General features: G+C 48.3%; 1 protein-coding gene across 3 annotated transcripts in view; it reads right to left on the bottom strand.

Annotated features, from left to right (window-relative positions):
• Positions 1–13925: 13925 nt before the first annotated feature.
• The window catches only part of HEATR6 (HEAT repeat containing 6), a 305356-nt gene continuing 300520 nt past the window's right edge, over positions 13926–18761 (bottom strand). For all 3 annotated transcript variants that reach the window (XM_078679768.1, XM_078679769.1, XM_078679770.1), the window contains 3 exons: positions 17442–17538; positions 16470–16674; positions 13926–14839 (listed from right to left, as the gene is read on the bottom strand). In XM_078679768.1, coding sequence (XP_078535894.1) covers positions 14298–14839; positions 16470–16674; positions 17442–17538 — 844 coding nt within the window. In that variant the 3' untranslated portion in view covers positions 13926–14297. The remainder of the gene's footprint in view (positions 14840–16469; positions 16675–17441; positions 17539–18761) is intronic.

The raw sequence follows: 18761 nt of genomic DNA, 5'->3' as shown, positions 1-18761 counted from the left end.
CAAGCCGGGCTGAAGACGGCTGAAATGCCAGAAACCGGTCCTCGGAAGCTTGTTTCCGGTCCAGGGAAGGCATGGCTTGGCAGTTCGGGCTGGACTGTTCCCATGAGGCACAGGGTCAGACTGATTTGCATATGGCCATGTCTGAACTGGGGTGGCAGAGTGGGCTAAAGAACGGTGATGGATTAAACCCAGATCTGTTGACTGGGTGTGAGTGTTTGATTGGTTCAGATGCTCCATCCATCACCACCCCCTTTTGTACCGCCTTGGAAATTCCAGCGCGCAGAACTGATGACATTGCGCGTTCTATTCGGTGGCGAATAGATCTAACCAAGGCTCTCCCTACTGCTGAGAGACCTTGAGCCACGTCCGAGTTCAGACGCCATTCTTGATCCATCATGCACCAGCGGCTGAGTTCGTCCGCCCGGGCGTTCAGAGAACCTGCCAGGCGTTGAACCACCAGGGTGACGCCCTGGTGTTCCAGCCATTACCAGAGGCACATAGCCACCTGAAAAAGGGTCCACGACCCCACCCCGCCCTGTTTGTTGCAGTACCACATGGCAGTGGTGTTGTCCGTGAACACGTGCACTACACTTCCCCGGACAGAGGGAAGGAATGCCTTCAGTGCAAGTCGGATCGCCCGCAGCTCCAGAAGGTTGATATGGAGCCGGGACTCCGCCAGAGACCACAGGCCTTTGATCTCCGCTTCTCCCATGTGGCCCCCCATCCCAGGAGGGACGCATCCGTCACTACTACGCGCTCCGGTTGGGGTAGGGAGATGGATCTGCTGTTGACCCAATCGCGGTCCGTGAGCCACCACTGCAACGGACTCGCAGTGCCCTCCGAGATCAGGACGTGGTTGGACAGGTTGCCCTGATGCTGTGCCCACTGAAACTTCAGATCCCTCTGCAGAGCCCGCATCCACCACCTGGCGTGATGCACCAGAAGGATGCAGGAAGCCATAAGCCCCAGGAGCCGCAGCGTCAATCTGACCAAAACTCTGGATAAAGGCTGAAAGATCGGAATCAGAGCCTGAATATCCTGAACCAGTTGTTCGGGGGGATAAACCCGAAACTGAGCAGAGTCCAGAACCGCTCCGATGAAAAGGAGCTTCTGAGAGGGGCACAGTTGTGACTTCAGCACGTTGATGGAAAACCCCAGCGAGTGCAGGAGGTTGGCCGTAGTCTGGAGGTGGGAGACGACTGTCTGGGGCGAGCCCGCCTTCAACAACCAATCGTCGAGATAGGGGAAGATTGAGACCCCTGATCTGCGCCCAGAGCCATCACTTTTGTCAACACCCGTGGGGTGCTGGTAAGGCTGAAGGGGAGCACGGTAAACTGAAAGAGCTCGTGGCCTACCGTTAACCGCAGGTAGCGCCGGCAGGGCGGGGATGTGGAAATACGCATCCTGCAAGTCCAACGCTACCATCCAGTCTCCAGGGTCCAGGGCAGCTAGGACCTGAGCTAAAGTCAGCATCTTGAACTTCTCCTTCCGGAGGAAGCCGCTGACGCTCCGGAGGTCCAAGATTGGGCATAGGCCTCCTTCGCCCTTTTTGGGTACCAGAAAGTAGTGGGAATAGCAACCAAGTCCTACTTCTGGCCCAGGAATGTGCTTGATGGCCCCCTTGGCCAAAAGGGCCATAACTTCCTCCTGCAGAAGTTGCAAGCGATCCCCCCCGACATGCGGTGGCACTGCGGTGGCATGGCTGGAGTGGTCGCTTCGAAGGGGCGGGAGTAGCCCCTTCGGACGATTTGCAGCACCCACCTGTCCGATGTGATGGAGTGCCAGTGGAGAAGGTGATGGCGGACCCTGCCCCCCACTGGAGTCGAATGGGCCTAAAAGCTCGGACTAGGAAGGCTTTGAGGCAGATGCTGCGGGAGCGGAAGTAGACTTGTTCCACCGTTATCTCCCGGCATCACCACAGCGCTTACCACTTCCGCGGCCACGTTGAGGCTGGTTCTGCGGCCTGTGGCTTGCAGGACGTGGGGGGGGTGCTCCTTCCTTGGCCACGAAAGGGACGAAAAACAGAGGTTTGCTGGCGCTGGACAGACAGGCCCAAGGACTTGGCTGTAGCCCTGGAGCCCTTGAAACGTTCGAGCGCACGGTCTGCTTTGTCACCAAAGAGGCGACGGCCATCAAAGGAGATGTCCATGAGCGTGGCCTGGACATCGCACGAAAAGTTGGCGGACCTCAGCCAGGCGTGGCAGCAAACCGCCACCGTCATGGGAATCGCCCTTCCCAGTGAGTCTGTGGTATCCATCCACACCTGATAGAATAACGTGCCGCATCCCGGCCCTCCGCAAGGGCTTGGGCGAGCCGGGCCCGGGCCTCCTCCGGGCACTAGGGCAGCATGTCCGCAACCGTGTTCCACAGGGAGTGGGTATAACTGCCCAAAAGGCAAGCGGTGTTGATAGACCGCAACCCCAAACTTAGTGAGGAGAAGTTTCTTGCCAAATTGATCACACCTTTTGGATTCCTGATCTGGGGGAGCGGTCGGGAATGCGGTCTGGGACATAGACGCCTGGCCAGGCTCTCGGCGATGGGGTGCACGGACAGAAAGCTAGGATCGCCTGGAGCCGGGTGGTGTTTCGGGTCACGTTCCGATCCACAGGGGGCACTGTGGAGGGCTTGGATCAACTGCCCATTAGAATGTCCGTGAGTGCCTTATTGAACAGCAGCAGAGGAACCGAGGAGCTCACTGGTGGCTGAAGAGGAGCGAAGTCCTCACGGCCACAGCAGGGAGCTCAAGACCCAAGGCCGTGGCTGCCCTGCGCAACACCACACCATGGGTAGCACCCTCCTCCGTAGCCACGGAGGGAGGAGAGATGAATCCAGTGTCGGGTGAAGTGTCCAAACCACTGGCCTCCCCTAGCTCATCTGCCCAGTCCTTGCTCAACTGGCACCAGAGGGTCCTCAGAACCCTCCTAGTCCTCCCCTTCATCCTTATCCTGGTATACAGGCTGGAAATACGGAGCTGGGTCGTAGGTGAAGGCCTCACCCATCGACGCCGGAGAGGGCGCCAAGCAGCGCCGGTCCGACGCCGGACCCGGCCGGGGCTGAAACCGTGGTCGACTTCGTCCGAGGACGGCGCCGGGAGCGACACCAATGGGGTCAGCGCCAGCGGAGGAGTCATTAGGTCAACTGGCGTTGACCGGGTTTCGTGCACGGATCCCACGGGGGCTGACGGCATCGGGACAAAAGTCACCGACGGCACCGGGGCCACTGGCCCGCCGAGGCCCCCAGTCGGGTCTGCGGGGCCCGAAGTCGCAGCAGCAGGCCTCAGCGGAGGGAAGTGAGTCCTCATGGCCACGAGGAAATCACGTACCTCCTCCGGCGTCTCATGCAGTCCAGGGACAGAAGGGTACGGGACCGGACGCAACGTCTGTGGCTGCGGTACAGCCGCGTGGCTGGTGCCTTCCGAACCCTCAGCTGAGTCATGCGACCGGCAAGGGGAGTCAGAAGAGCGATGACGCTTCTTCGACTTCTTTTTAGAGTGCCTCGACTTACCTGTATGCAACTTCCTCCTTGACCGGGACCTCGAGCGGCGCGGAGCCCACTGCCAGAGCTCGAGTAGCTTGCGGGACTGCTCCCGCCTAGCTTTCAACGTCAAGCCCGGCAGTCGGAGAACGACTTGTCGTCGTGGTCGGCCCCGAGGCAGTAGAGACACCGATGGTGGGGGTCGGTTTCCGACATCAGGAGGTGACCGGCGTCGCTCGCTTGAAGCCAGGCATCCCTACGGCACCAGGAATCGAAGTCGACTCGAAAAAGAGATCCAAAATAGATCAAAAAGTTAGTCAAAACATGACTAAGAGTACTGCTCTTCCCGGATCTGCGCTTGCTGGAGCGGAAAAAACAAGAACTGATGTCAGTGCGCGGGTACGGCGTCTAAGTACTCCGACGACGTCATCCCGGCGATCACAACGCCGATAACGGACGCGGCGCCGCAGACGACACCTACCGACGCGCAAGGGTACTGCTGATGAAAACTTTCCGGATCCAGTCTGACGACTGGGGATATTCTAAGGTAAGGAATCTAACACTAACGTTTTTTTTCCAGATACAATCCAACAATGAAGTTGGTGCCCATGTACATTGCCAACTAATAAAAGAGTTGCATTCCACCTTGTGACATTTCTCTGAACAAAATAACTTGCAATGGGCGAAACACTAGATGGCAGGTGTCTGCAGAATATGTGCATCTACAGCCACACATGCTACAAACACATGGTCACTTATGACTAGGGGGGTCACAGTTACATTTCGTTTGTGGTGCAGGAGTAGCAGCCACTTGAAGTTGCAGTTAAAAGTAATGAACGGACCTTTTTTTTAAATCTTTTGTAGGATCAATTATTTTTACCCAAAATGTAATACAAATGAATTGACATGAGTAGGTTCTTATAGATCTGTTCTTATTAAAATTTATGCATTATTTATAATATTGTTCATATTTATTCTTTATTAATTATTTATTGTTCAAGATGGTTTTTATGTATTACATACTGTAGTACCTTAATTATTTATACCCTCTCTCTTAAATTAATAAAATTATTTGAAGAAAAATTGCTACAGGACCATCAAACTCACGGGATGCATGTCACAACTACATTAAGGGTGCCAACAATTACTGAAAAGGAAGCAATTCTCAGGGTACACAGACACTTGTTCATTCAAGGAAGCAGTTCTACCGATGTGGAAACATACACCTCTAACAGGATAGCAATCTGAAGGTGCAGGGGGCACAAATAAACTGCAGAAAGATGATCTCATAGGCCCATAGGGCACATGATTCTTTCTACTTAAAAAAACAATAGTCTTCAATTTGGGGGTGGCAGTATATGGTACTCAAGGTTAAGGATCAGACAATACAAGACAGTACACCTAGAAATGGTGACTCAATATGAAAGTAATGGATCAATAGAAAAGATTATTATCGAAATTACTCATGGTTTGTTGAGTCTATGTGGAGTCTGTAGGCTGCTGGTAAGCATAAAACCAGACTATGGTAGAGGGCTTGTGGAGAAGCATATCCCAAGTTGGTGGCTTCACAGGAGAAACACGGGATAGTCGGTCTAAGAAGTAAATGTTCAATGTCACCTCTGGTTTATGCGTTGGAAATCTCTTTTCGTAAAAAGGCTCTTGCGATCCATGGACAATAGTTTTTGACGGCCAGTGAGGGTACAAACCACTAATCTGTTACCAACTCCCAAATTGTGTTGGTAATTGATTCACAAAAGGAAAGCTGTCCTGTGGAGGAGCTTCCCCAGTGTGAATTGTGTTCATTGCTTTGGGAGAAGGTGGCAGAAATACAGGACACAAAAGGGGGTGGTGATGGACGGAGCATCTGAATCAATCAAACACTCACACCCAGTCAAAAGATTTGGGTTTAATCCATCACCGTTCTTTAGCCCACTCTGCCACCCCAGTTCAGACATGGCTATATGCAAATCAGTCTGACCCTGTGCCTCATGGGAACAGTCCAGCCCGAACTGCCAAGCCATGTCTTCCCTGGACCGGAAACAATCTTCCGAGGACCGGTTTCTGGCATTCCAGCCGTCTTCAGCCCGGCTTGCTTGAATCCAGTGGCAAAGTGAGCAAGGGACTCACGTCTGAGCATACCCTGCCACACTCATGCTCAGACGTGAGTCCCAGGCTCTCCACACCACTGGAGTCAAGCTATCCAGGCTGATGAAGGCTGATAGCCAGAAACCGGTCCTTGGATGCTTGATTCCGGTCTGGGAAAGACATGGCTTGGTAGTTCGGACAGGACTGTTCCCATGAGGCACAGGGTCAGAGCTGATATGCATATAGCCAGTGTCTAACCCAGGGTGGTGTGGAGTGCAAAAAAAAACCGATGGATTTAGGCCCAGATCCTTGTACTGGGGTGAATGTATGACATTGTTCTACATTCTGTCCATCAACTGTGTTTTTAGAAATACAGGACACCACTGCCTGCTCTGCCCTAAAGGGTTTCGAAACAAAACATTTTCTAAGAAAATGCTCCCTTAATGGACATGGGCAGCTTTTAAAACAATCTTTCCTTTTTGGAAATGCAAATGCAGAGATGGGGGTCTGCTGACCTTTGCAGGTCTCCATCAATGCATTCACAGGGGGCGCAAATTGCAACCTGCTGGATTAATGTTCATTAGGTAGGTTGTTTTAAGACTCCCAGCCAATGGGCAATTTGCAATGTAACACATTAGCAAATTGGTTGCATCGCTAACTGTATTCCAATTTTCAAACCAGTCAGTGTGCAAATTGCATATACCTGGTTTACAAATGAGAACATTAAATCTAGCCCTTATCTCTTATTTAGAGAAGCTCCTGTTGATGTTAATGGACTACAAAAAAGGTGAAAATAATGCAATTATAGAAGAAAACCCATGTGGGAAATTTTTTGATACAGCCCCTCTCTGGTTTACAAATGCATATTACTGTATGTCCCAATTGATGACATATTTGATGTTTAGTAAAATATAATCATCTAAAGGCACATTTCAGACACCGCTACAATGTATTGAATATTATATAAAGAAGATTCCGGAGTTGGGAGCATACCGCTGACCTCTTCCGCCGTATCGCCCCAGTGCATCTTGGTCTGTGCAGTTCAAGTATTTATAAGAACAGTTCAAAGTTCAATTTTCAAAGTATTTCACCTCAATCGGTGCAAGTAAATACTTGTATTATCATCATCTCTAGACACGAGCCTAGCTCGTGTTTCGGGATTGATTCCCTCATCAGTAGAGATAGTATTCGGGGTTGCAGGACAGGTCGCCAAACATCCGTCACGGGCCTCGTTGCCCCTCTGGCGCGCAGGTGCATCTCCAACAAGCTCGTCAGCTTACATGGCTACCGGGAGCCAAGAAAAAGGGGATTCCGGAGTTGGGAGCACACCGCTGACCTCTTCCGCCGTATCGCCCCACTGCATCATGGTCTGTGCAGTTCAAGTATTTATAAGAACAGTTCAAAGTTCAATTTTCAAAGTATTTCACCTCAATCGGTGCAAGTAAATACTTGTATTATCATCATCATCTCTAGACACGAGCCTAGCTCGTGTTTCGGGATTGATTCCCTCATCAGTAGAGATAGTATTCGGGGTTGCAGGACAGGTCGCCAAACATCCGTCACGGGCCTAGTTGCCCCTCTGGCGCGCAGGTGCATCTCCAACAAGCTCGTCAGCTTACATGGCTACCGGGAGCCAAGAAAAAGGGGATTCCGGAGTTGGGAGCACACCGCTGACCTCTTCCGCCGTATCGCCCCACTGCATCATGGTCTGTGCAGTTCAAGTATTTATAAGAACAGTTCAAAGTTCAATTTTCAAAGTATTTCACCTCAATCGGTGCAAGTAAATACTTGATTGATTCCCTCATCAGTAGAGATAGTATTCGGGGTTGCAGGACAGGTCGCCAAACATCCGTCACGGGCCTCGTAGCCGACGGGCTTTTTGGGATACGCACCTGCGTGCCGAGCAGGCAACGAAGCCCTTGACGGATCTACGGCGGCTTTCTTCACCACCCCTGAACTTTATCTCTACTGATGAGGGATATAAATCCCGAAACCCGGGCCATGTCTCGGGTCTAGAGATTACTGAACTTTCTAGAGCTGAATTGCACCAACCAAGGTGATACACTTTGAACTTTCCGGTTTCATGTGCTACCCGCACTACTGATCCCAGAATGCTGAGGGGCGATCCAGTGGAGAGGCCAGCAGTGTCTCGCCCATCTTTGCTTTTTACTTAAGGGCTTTTGCGAGCCTCCAAAGCCGACGGGCTTTTTGGGATACGCACCTGCGTGCCGAGCAGGCAACGAAGCCCTTGACGGATCTACGGCGGCTTTCTTCACCACCCCTGAACTTTATCTCTACTGATGAGGGATATAAATCCCGAAACCCGGGCCATGTCTCGGGTCTAGAGATTATTGAACTTTCTAGAGCTGAATTGCACCAACCAAGGTGATACACTTTGAACTTTCCGGTTTCCTGTGCTACCCGCACTACTAATCCCAGAATGCTGATGGGCGATCCGGTGGAGAGGCCAGCAGTGTCGCGCCCATCTTTGCTTTTTACTTAAGGGCTTTTGCGAGCCTCCAAAGCCGACGGGCTTTTTGGGATACGCACCTGCGTGCCGAGCAGGCAACGAAGCCCTTGACGGATCTACGGCGGCTTTCTTCACCACCCCTGAACTTTATCTCTACTGATGAGGGATATAAATACCGAAACCCGGGCCATATCTCGGGTCTAGAGATTACTGAACTTTCTAGAGCTGAATTGAACCAACCAAGGTGATACACTTTGAACTTTCCGGTTTCATGTGCTACCCGCACTACTAATCCCAGAATGCTGAGGGGCGATCCGGTGGAGAGGCCAGCAGTGTCGCACCCATCTTTGCTTTTTACTTAAGGGCTTTTGCGAGCCTCCAAAGCCGACGGGCTTTTTGGGATACGCACCTGCGTGCCGAGCAGGCAACGAAGCCCTTGACGGATCGACGGCGGCTTTCTTCACCACCCCTGAACTTTATCTCTACTGATGAGTGATATAAATCCCAAAACCCGGGCCATGTCTCGGGTCTAGAGATTACTGAACTTTCTAGAGCTGAATTGCACCAACCAAGGTGATACACTTTGAACTTTCCGGTTTCCTGTGCTACCCGCACTACTAATCCCAGAATGCTGAGGGGCGATCCGGTGGAGAGGCCAGCAGTGTCGCGCCCATCTTTGCTTTTTACTTAAGGGCTTTTGCGAGCCTCCAAAGCCGACGGGCTTTTTGGGATACGCACCTGCGTGCCGAGCAGGCAACAAAGCCCTTGACGGATCTACGGCGGCTTTCTTCACCACCCCTGAACTTTATCTCTACTGATGAGGGATATAAATCCCGAAACCCGGGCCATGTCTCGGGTCTAGAGATTACTGAACTTTCTAGAGCTGAATTGCACCAACCAAGGTGATACACTTTGAACTTTCCGGTTTCCTGTGCTACCCGCACTACTAATCCCAGAATGCTGAGGGGCGATTCGGTGGAGAGGCCAGCAGTGTCGCGCCCATCATTGCTTTTTACTTAAGGGCTTTTGCAAGCCTCCAAAGCCGACGGGCTTTTTGGGATACGCACCTGCGTGCCGAGCAGGCAACGAAGCCCTTGACAGATCTACGGCGGCTTTCTTCACCACCCCTGAACTATCTCTACTGATGAGGGATATAAATCCCGAAACCCAGGCCGTGTCTCGGGTCTAGAGATTACTGAACTTTCTAGAGCTGAATTGCACCAACCAAGGTGATACACTTTGAACTTTCCGGTTTCATGTGCTACCCGCACTACTAATCCCAGAATGCTGAGGGGCGATCCGGTGGAGAGGCCAGCAGTGTCGCGCCCATCTTTGCTTTTTACTTAAGGGCTTTTGCGAGCCTCCAAAGCCGACGGGCTTTTTGGGATACGCACCTGCGTGCCGAGCAGGCAACGAAGCCCTTGACGGATCTACGGCGGCTTTCTTCACCACCCCTGAACTTTATCTCTACTGATGAGTGATATAAATCCCAAAACCCAGGCCATGTCTCGGGTCTAGAGATTACTGAACTTTCTAGACCTGAATTGCACCAACCAAGGTGATACACTTTGAACTTTCCGGTTTCCTGTGCTACCCGCACTACTAATCCCAGAATGCTGAGGGGCGATCCGGTGGAGAGGCCAGCAGTGTCGCGCCCATCTTTGCTTTTTACTTAAGGGCTTTTGCGAGCCTCCAAAGCCAACGGGCTTTTTAGGATACGCACCTGCGTGCCGAGCAGGCAACGAAGCCCTTGACGGATCTACGGTGGCTTTCTTCACCACCCCTGAACTTTATCTCTATTGATGAGGGATATAAATCCCGAAACTCGGGCCATGTCTCGGGTCTAGAGATTACTGAACTTTCTAGAGCTGAATTGCACCAACCAAGGTGATACACTTTGAACTTTCCGGTTTCCTGTGCTACCCGCACTACTAATCCCAGAATGCTGAGGGGCGATCCGGTGGAGAGGCCAGCAGTGTCGCGCCCATCTTTGCTTTTCACTTAAGGGCTTTTGCGAGCCTCCAAAGCCGACGGGCTTTTTGGGATACGCACCTGCGTGCCGAGCAGGCAACGAAGCCCTTGACGGATCTACGGCGGCTTTCTTCACCACCCCTGATCTTTATCTCTACTGATGAGGGATATAAATCCCGAAACCCGGGCCATGTCTCGGGTCTAGAGATTACTGAACTTTCTAGAGCTGAATTGCACCAACCAAGGTGATACACTTTGAACTTTCCGGTTTCCTGTGCTACCCGCACTACTAATCCCAGAATGCTGAGGGGCGATCCGGTGGAGAGGCCAGCAGTGTCGTGCCCATCATTGCTTTTTACTTAAGGGCTTTTGCGAGCCTCCAAAGCCGACGGGCTTTTTGGGATACGCACCTGCGTGCCGAGCAGGCAACGAAGCCCTTGACAGATCTACGGCGGCTTTCTTCACCACCCCTGAACTATCTCTACTGATGAGGGATATAAATCCCGAAACCCAGGCCATGTCTCGGGTCTAGAGATTACTGAACTTTCTAGAGCTGAATTGCACCAACCAAGGTGATACACTTTGAACTTTCCGGTTTCCTGTGCTACCCGCACTGCTAATCCCAGAATGCTGAGGGGCGATCCGGTGGAGAGGCCAGCAGTGTCGCGCCCATCTTTGCTTTTTACTTAAGGGCTTTTGCGAGCCTCCAAAGCCGACGGGCTTTTTGGGATACGCACCTGCATGCCGAGCAGGCAACGAAGCCCTTGACGGATCTACGGCGGCTTTCTTCACCACCCCTGAACTTTATCTCTACTGATGAGGGATATAAATCCCGAAACCCGGGCCATGTCTCGGGTCTAGAGATTACTGAACTTTCTAGAGCTGAATTGCACCAACCAAGGTGATACACTTTGAACTTTCCGGTTTCCTGTGCTACCCGCACTACTAATCCCAGAATGCTGAGGGGCGATCAGGTGGAGAGGCCAGCAGTGTCGCGCCCATCTTTGCTTTTTACTTAAGGGCTTTTGCGAGCCTCCAAAGCCGACGGGCTTTTTGGGATACGCACCTGCGTGCCGAGCAGGCAACGAAGCCCTTGACGGATCTACGGCGGCTTTCTTCACCACCCCTGAACTTTATCTCTACTGATGAGGGATATAAATCCCGAAACCCGGGCCATGTCTCGGGTCTAGAGATTACTGAACTTTCTAGGGCTGAATTGCACCAACCAAGGTGATACACTTTGAACTTTCCGGTTTCCTGGGCTACCCGCACTACTAATCCCAGAATGCTGAGGGGCGATCCGGTGGAGAGGCCAGCAGTGTCGCGCCCATCTTTGCTTTTTACTTAAGGGCTTTTGCGAGCCTCCAAAGCCGACGGGCTTTTTGGGATACACACCTGCGTGCCGAGCAGGCAACGAAGCCCTTGACGGATCTACGGCGGCTTTCTTCACCACCCCTGAACTTTATCTCTACTGATGAGGGATATAAATCCCGAAACCCAGGCCATGTCTCGGGTCTAGAGATTACTGAACTTTCTAGAGCTGAATTGCACCAACCAAGGTGATACACTTTGAACTTTCCGGTTTCCTGTGCTACCCGCACTACTAATCCCAGAATGCTGAGGGGCGATCCGGTGGAGAGGCCAGCAGTGTCGCGCCCATCTTTGCTTTTTACTTAAGGGCTTTTGCGAGCCTCCAAAGCCGACGGGCTTTTTGGGATACGCACCTGCGTGCCGAGCAGGCAACGAAGCCCTTGACGGATCTACGGCGGCTTTCTTCACCACCCCTGAACTTTATCTCTACTGATGAGGGATATAAATCCCGAAACCCGGGCCATGTCTCGGGTCTAGAGATTACTGAACTTTCTAGAGCTGAATTGCACCAACCAAGGTGATACACTTTGAACTTTACGGTTTCCTGTGCTACCCGCACTACTAATCCCAGAATGCTGAGGGGCGATCCGGTGGAGAGGCCAGCAGTGTCGCGCCCATCTTTGCTTTTTACTTAAGGGCTTTTGCGTGCCTCCAAAGCCGACGGGCTTTTTGGGATACGCACCTGCGTGCCGAGCAGGCAACGAAGCCCTTGACGGATCTACGACGGCTTTCTTCACCACCCCTGAACTTTATCTCTACTGATGAGGGATATAAATCCCGAAACCCGGGCCATGTCTCGGGTCTAGAGATTACTGAACTTTCTAGAGCTGAATTGCACCAACCAAGGTGATACACTTTGAACTTTCCGGTTTCCTGTGCTACCCGCACTACTAATCCCAGAATGCTGAGGGGCGATCCGGTGGAGAGGCCAGCAGTGTCGCGCCCATCTTTGCTTTTTACTTAAGGGCTTTTGCGAGCCTCCAAAGCCGACGGGCTTTTTGGGATACGCACCTGCGTGCCGAGCAGGCAACGAAGCCCTTGACGGATCTACGGCGGCTTTCTTCACCACCCCTGAACTTTATCTCTATTGATGAGGGATATAAATCCCGAAACCCGGGCCATGTCTCGGGTCTAGAGATTACTGAACTTTCTAGAGCTGAATTGCACCAACCAAGGTGATACACTTTGAACTTTCTGGTTTCCTGTGCTACCCGCACTACTAATCCCAGAATGCTGAGGGGCGATCCGGTGGAGAGGCCAGCAGTGTCGCGCCCATCTTTGCTTTTTACTTAAGGGCTTTTGCGAGCCTCCAAAGCCGACGGGCTTTTTGGGATACGCACCTGCATGCCGAGCAGGCAACGAAGCCCTTGAAGGATCTACGACGGCTTTCTTCACCACCCCTTAACTTTATCTCTACTGATGAGGGATATAAATCCCGAAACCCGGGCCATGTCTCGGGTCTAGAGATTACTGAACTTTCTAGAGCTGAATTGCACCAACCAAGGTGATACACTTTGAACTTTCCGGCTTCCTGTGCTACCCGCACTACTAATCCCAGAATGCTGAGGGGCGATCCGGTGGAGAGGCCAGCAGTGTCGCGCCCATCTTTGCTTTTTACTTAAGGGCTTTTGCGAGCCTCCAAAGCCGACGGGCTTTTTGGGATACGCACCTGCGTGCCGAGCAGGCAACGAAGCCCTTGACGGATCTACGGCGGCTTTCTTCACCACCCCTGAACTTTATCTCTATTGATGAGGGATATAAATCCCGAAACCCGGGCCATGTCTCGGGTCTAGAGATTACTGAACTTTCTAGAGCTGAATTGCACCAACCAAGGTGATACACTTTGAACTTTCTGGTTTCCTGTGCTACCCGCACTACTAATCCCAGAATGCTGAGGGGCGATCCGGTGGAGAGGCCAGCAGTGTCGCGCCCATCTTTGCTTTTTACTTAAGGGCTTTTGCGAGCCTCCAAAGCCGACGGGCTTTTTGGGATACGCACCTGCATGCCGAGCAGGCAACGAAGCCCTTGAAGGATCTACGACGGCTTTCTTCACCACCCCTTAACTTTATCTCTACTGATGAGGGATATAAATCCCGAAACCCGGGCCATGTCTCGGGTCTAGAGATTACTGAACTTTCTAGAGCTGAATTGCACCAACCAAGGTGATACACTTTGAACTTTCCGGCTTCCTGTGCTACCCGCACTACTAATCCCAGAATGCTGAGGGGCGATCCGGTGGAGAGGCCAGCAGTGTCGCGCCCATCTTTGCTTTTTATTATATAAAGAAATGCTGTACTAAACTGTTTTTAGCAGGGCAGTTTATTTAAGTTGACAAATAAACAAGAGGCCTAAAAAATGGTCTTCAATGTAAAAATAAATACACAAAATAAATTAATTTAGAATATATAATCCTGTAACATACTGTAGAACCATAAACTGACTGAACAGCTTAGTGACGTTATAGAGACGCTGAAAACGTGTAGCCTAATGCACGGTCTGCAATGAGATTACTTGACACAACCCTGAGCAAGTAAACACAGCCCACTATGACATGGAAAGTAGCCCAAATGTACAATTTTATTTTTCTTTTTATATGTTGGTATAAACCTTTCAGATTGTTACAAAGGATGTGCAAGGTGGAGCCAGCTCAGCCTTATCGCTCATTGTAAGGAATTTCCTGCTATTTTACAGTTGCAGCAGTGTTCTATAAAAAATGAAATGTGTGCAAATCATGTAATTTGATACAGAAAAAATAAGTTAAAATTAAAATGGCCATGAAATATAGTTTTCTTGTGGCGATATCATCAGATCAGGTGGCAAAACTGGGGCTGCGAAGAAACCGCAATAGATGCCTTTTAAAGTATACTTTAATCTGTTTAAAAATTCTGAAAATAAGATTGGACAATGCAAACTGATGGAAACCGCTTTAAGAGCCAGTCGATTCAATGCAGCTTCTCAGAATTGCTTCCAGATAGACCAACTCGGCCACCAGCGGTTTCCCTTTCCCTTCCGGGAGATCCTGGATGCTGCGCACATGCTCAATGGCTTTTGACAACATCTTGTCTCGCTCCTGTGGCTCTTTGGAGGTCTCGTCTCCATCTCCTCCTGATCTGATGTACTGCAAAATGTAGGTCTGGATTGTCTCCCCCTTCTCGATGATGGTCTTCCGGATGCATGGCAGGTCACTGCTATTGGCGAGGCTAAGTAGGTGGATCAAAGCCTGGCAGATCTGTGCCCTCAGGCTGGCACAGTACTTGAACTCCAGAAAGTCTTGTGTGTCCTCACTCTTCTGAAGCGCCAGGACCAGGGCATCCCAGATCTCACTGTACTGCGCAGTGCTCCCATACTGATCTCTTTTAAATGGAGTTGCAAGGGCCATGGCAGATTTGATACGCACTTTGAAATTTTTGCACGATTTCACAACTGAGGTGAGAGAGTTGTAAGCATGTGCCGTCCAGGGAGCAGTGCCTAAAACAGAATGTGGTGGTACAGCATTAAAACAGTGTATTAATTTCACTATATGTCGATTTTCATAACTCTACATGTTTCCCATTACTCCTTTTGTATGTCTCTACAGGATAAAATATATTTTTTAAACTAAGAAGCCTAAATCATGCAGGACCTTGCTAAAACAAAAACAATCTGCCTGTATTTGCTTGTTTAGCATGTGCTGGTTTTGTAATCTTTTTATTTTTAGCCCATGTTTTGTAAACAGTTTAATTTCAACACGTGACAGTCGCCACTGACTCCTATCTAATTCACGGGACCTAGCTTCACTCCACTAGCCCCAAAGTCATCCACGTGTCCATGTTTTCTTAAGGCTAGTGAGATGCTCGCTGTGGATACCAATAGATCTTAGATACTATCATTGTAAAAACCAATAGATCTTAGATACTTGCACTGTAAAAATATTTCACTTTTTCCTTATGACCCCTTTTTTATTTGACCCTGCGCTTTCTCAAAATTCCCCCAAATAATGACACTATCGCTGCGAAGCAGGTTTCTTTCAGAGTTGTCCAACCTTTGTCCAGACCATAACACATTTTTGGGATAGCCAGTGACTGTGCAAATAAGTTTCCACTCAGATCCACTATATGTAAAGTTTTAGTCAATAGATAGCTGGGAAAGGTGGCACAAACCCGGCCCTCTTGGATTAAAGTTAGACATCCCTGTTTGAGACAATAGCAAACTAACTGCAAAGGCCACTTTAGTCCCACACTTTCTTCTCTTTTTCCTTCTAAGGCTAGTGGTGATGTACCAACAACAGTGTGTGACTCAAAGAAGATCTGTGTCAAGGACCGCTTGTTAACTTTAGTATGTGAAGCCAGGGACAACCCTCAATATGGAGAACTAAAGCCTTTGGAGTCTGTCCACCAAAGATGGAAAAACAAGTCAACCCTACTGGCACCAAGGAATCTGCTACCTGTGCACATATGCAGTTGGTGGCTTAATGAAATAGCACCCATAGCTCCTTCAACCCACAAACAGTATTCCGCTCTAGGGACTGGAGCAAATAATCGAAACCAAGCATCCTCATGTTTTGAGAGGGCACAAAACAAGCTGTTTCCAGGAACAGTTGCAGGTTGGTGAAGAAACACAACACTACTGATGGCAAGCTGGAACTGCATGGAAGCCATTACATTTTGGTCAAGTCTCAGAAACCTGCATCCCTTGGGTTCATTTTACACAAGTTCCAGGTGCAGTACAAGAACTCTTCAAAGATGTGGACTACTGATGCCCCTATTCTATAACCAATGTAGAATTCAAAGTACTCTCTAAGATTTGACAATATGACAACTTCCTAGAGAATCTGGCTATTTCGACAAACTGTCTATGCAGGACATGTTATGCCAGTGTTTAAAAGCAATCCTATATGCAAGCATTTACCTGTACACATCATTCCTAAAGCCTTCTTCCTTTATTTTCAGACATTGGGATTGTTTTTATGACTTATTTGCAACCCATAATAAATATATGTGATGAATGCGGTGATGCGTTTTTCAGCACTAACATAATAACCTCACTTTCAGTAAAGTATCACGAGCCACCTTTTCCCCATGGTCTACAGTTTTCAGAAGAGAAAAGTAAGTTTGCTCACCCAATGGTAATGCAGAGTTTTTAAAGACATTTCCCAGTGCGTAGCAGGCATTCCACCGTACTTTCATGGTAGCCTCCCCATGCACAGTCGTGATGAGCGCCTGGATACAGTCTTCAATGCTCTCGCTGAACCTTGGATTTGCTATATGATATGGCTGGAGAAAATGTAGCAGATTCCCAAGTGCCCGAACAGCGTTACTCTTGACCTGGGTAGGCAAGCAACAGTGCCAGAGGTAAGTAACTGTTGCCCACCATGTCTTACTTTCACTACTTACTGTTGAAGAAAGGAAGTGGGAAGCTGAGAATGCATAATGTTACAGTGTATAATGCAGAGCCAGTTTTTGGAGAGAAGGTGAATACATAAGAGAACAACGGAGCAAAATGGGAGTACAGCAATCAGATAAAGTTACTTGAGAAATCAGAAACTGAGCAGTGAAACATGTGCAACCATCGTTCTTTGCCAATAGTGAATTTTATAGTTGAAAGAGAGGAGATATTCAGAGTTGTTTTCCACATAATTAACTTAAGTGTTCCTTGATCATTTTTTTACTGGCATGTGGAATAACTTTAGAGAACATGGAGGTTAAATGCTGTCAATGTTTACACCAAACTGTTGACCATCATATATTTAGATTAAACTTCAACTACTAGATGACACCATAAAGACCAAGACAATGCCAAATAGTTTTGTTTTTTAATAGAAAAAGATGCATTTTATTCTTTAGACAATATTTTAAATTTTTAGCACCAACTAGAGCCAACTAAAACAAAGATCCAGCTTGAGAAAAGTTTAAGTGGGTAGTCCAGATATGTCCGAATTTCAGTGGCAAGTATTTTCTAAAAACAGAAACCTCTCTCAATTCCTTTGCTATCATTATACTTCTACTTTGAGAAGTAGACTAGCATAATGAGATTGCAGTGGATATGTACAATGTTATTCTATGACAGAAATAAGTTTAAACTGGTTTACTACCTTGTCTTTATCCCTAGACGCCTCTGTTGCTGATCGTAACATCTTCAACAGCAGCACGTCTGAAAACTCTTCCTGGAAGCTTTGGCCCATAGCATCCCTGTCACACAAACAAAACAGCAGCAGCCAGGGTTAATAAATCACTCTGTTTACTGAAAAGAAGCAAAATACAACATTCTAAAAACGTATTCCCTCAAAAAAACCATTTCAAGGAAATAATGTTCATTGTGGAAAATTACATAAAAAAAATAAATACAATTACTACTGCAAAGGTTAGCAGGAATGTAAAAATATGACACAAATCTGTTTAAACATGATCGACCTCTTCATTATTTAAATCTAGCAGTTCTACATTTGGCACATTTTCAAACAACCCACAAAGTCACAAAATGCTTCTGCAAGTCCCTAGTCTTCTCTTTACTATGTCCAAGAAGCAGCACTTTGTTGCCATCCAGAAGGGGCAACAGGTAAAAACAAAAATGCACTAATTTGCATTAAACTAATAAAAAAATGAGTTAAAGAAAATGCATTAAAAAATATGAGAACTGCATAAAGATCAGGGCCATGGTCTACTTGGATTCATTACATATTCAGCAAACCTGAAAGCTTCGCAACATATGAAACAAGAACGTATGTCAATAAAGAACACTATCCCGAATAGTCCACCTGCCAAATGAAGTATTCTCTCTATTATGCACTGTAGAGATGTGCATTAAAAACACATAGCTAAATTCATAGTTTTCATCACAGTACACTATTCGGTAGGAGTTAAGAATCTCATTATCAGGCAATCAGCCCAAAAGTTGCTCTGCTTATTATTGTGTTATCTTATTTGATACATCGTCACCTTTTATTTTATTGCTCACTTCCTCCTTAATTATGAATTGAAGTGATATTCATTTCACACTATCAATATGTGAATATTTGAAGGAGGGAGAAAGTACTAACCTGAAAGGATAAGTTACTTACCTGTAATCCTACTTCTTTTTCAGGGGTATACTCATTCAAGGCCTAAGCATTGAATAGCACCGCCCACATGCGGGAACCGCGGAGCATTAACAAAAATAGGTGTTCTGTATGCAGCCTTCTTCTAGGCTAATCTGCCTGCTATCACCTTACCTTATTCTTTGAAAATAAACGCGATGTTCAAACAAGTTGGGAGTACATTTCTTTATGTCATGTAAATGTTATTTTATAGGATTTATTTCAAATAAAAAATACAACGAGCCTAATTTGAGGTTATGGCCTGCATATTTATATACATGTGTGTATTTTTATATTATATATATATATATATATATATATATATATATATATATATAT

This window comes from Lissotriton helveticus, chromosome 3_1, assembly GCF_964261635.1.
Source record: "Lissotriton helveticus chromosome 3_1, aLisHel1.1, whole genome shotgun sequence".
Taxonomy (NCBI): Eukaryota; Metazoa; Chordata; class Amphibia; order Caudata; family Salamandridae; genus Lissotriton; species Lissotriton helveticus.
Note: the sequence above shows the minus strand (reverse complement) of the source record. Positions and strands in the feature narration are given on the sequence as shown.